General features: G+C 54.3%; 1 protein-coding gene across 1 annotated transcript in view; it reads right to left on the bottom strand.

Moving 5' to 3' along the window:
* Positions 1-457: 457 nt before the first annotated feature.
* PHALS_10926 (putative polyprotein) overlaps positions 458-1,117 on the bottom strand; it is a gene marked incomplete at both ends in the record, with an annotated part of 1,153 nt that continues 493 nt past the window's right edge. Inside the window, one exon of the mRNA XM_024726433.1 lies at positions 458-908. Within this exon, the coding sequence (XP_024577111.1) occupies positions 458-908 (451 nt within the window). The remainder of the gene's footprint in view (positions 909-1,117) is intronic.

The raw sequence follows: 1,117 nt of genomic DNA, 5'->3' as shown, positions 1-1,117 counted from the left end.
CCCTTCATGCAGCCACCGCATAAAGTCTTGACCTCTTGCTTGACAACTGGCATCCCGGGCATTGTGCGCTGCGTCTCGCATACGCGTCCTCATTGGGGTGCCCCATGCAGCATGCCACAGCTCCCACTGATTTACTGACCTCTTGTACTCGACAAATCGCGCCATTTCCTGGTGACAGTCCAACACGTAGGCCTTGCCGAGTCTCTTCTTCAAGGCAAACGCACTCGACTTGCCCCAGATAACACACGAATTCCGTTGGAACTCGATGCTCAACCCGCGTCTTGCTAACTTCCCCACCGACAGCAGTCGGCAATCGAGGCCAGTAATTTGGAATACCTCCATCATCCGGATGCGCTTGCCGTCGATGTCCTTCAAGCGCATCGACCCGGTTTTCGTCACGCACAGCTTCTTACCATTGCTGATGGTCACCTCAATGTTCGTGTTCACGACCACATACTCAAAGAGGTCGTCCCGGTATCGGCCAGCTCGGCGATCGATCCTTGCCAACAGCGAGTGCAGTGTCAGCCATGGCATTGGTGATCACTGAGTCTTCTGACTCATTCACCGGACTTAAATCGCTGGCCGCGAATACTGCACCATCATCACTGCCGTCGACCTTGTTCGGGCAGCCCCGCTTCATGTGTTCGACCTGGTCACAACTAAAGCACTTGCCCCGGAACCCGCCATTCGTTTTCGTGTTGTTGCCCTTGCGGTCGTTGTTCCTGCCGCGTTCAACAAACTTGCCCCTGCCACCATCCAAGGTGACCTTCAGCGCGCGCTCCGACGTTTCCTTCTTTTCCAGTCGCTCGTACTCTTTCAGCAACTTCTCCTTCGCCTCAATCAGCGTGATGTCCGTAGAGTTCTCGAGATAAACTCGAACACGCTGGGTAGGCTGCTCGGCAATATAACTAACTGACGGGCATCGTCCAGTGGTTCACCGAACGATTGGAGACCCACGATGAGCTCGTCGAATTTGTCGAGGTGCTTCGCCATCGTCGCCGCTTCCTTCATCTTGAACTTATGGAGTCGGCGAGTCATCATCACACGGTCGTGCATCGTGGTCCGGTTGTAGAACTCCCGCAGAGTTCATGGAAATACAAAAGGTATGACTCTACAT

The sequence above is a fragment of the Plasmopara halstedii genome, assembly GCF_900000015.1.
Source record: "Plasmopara halstedii genome assembly, contig: Scaffold_525, whole genome shotgun sequence".
NCBI classification, from domain to species: Eukaryota; Oomycota; class Peronosporomycetes; order Peronosporales; family Peronosporaceae; genus Plasmopara; species Plasmopara halstedii.
This window is presented reverse-complemented; position numbering and strand designations above follow the sequence as displayed.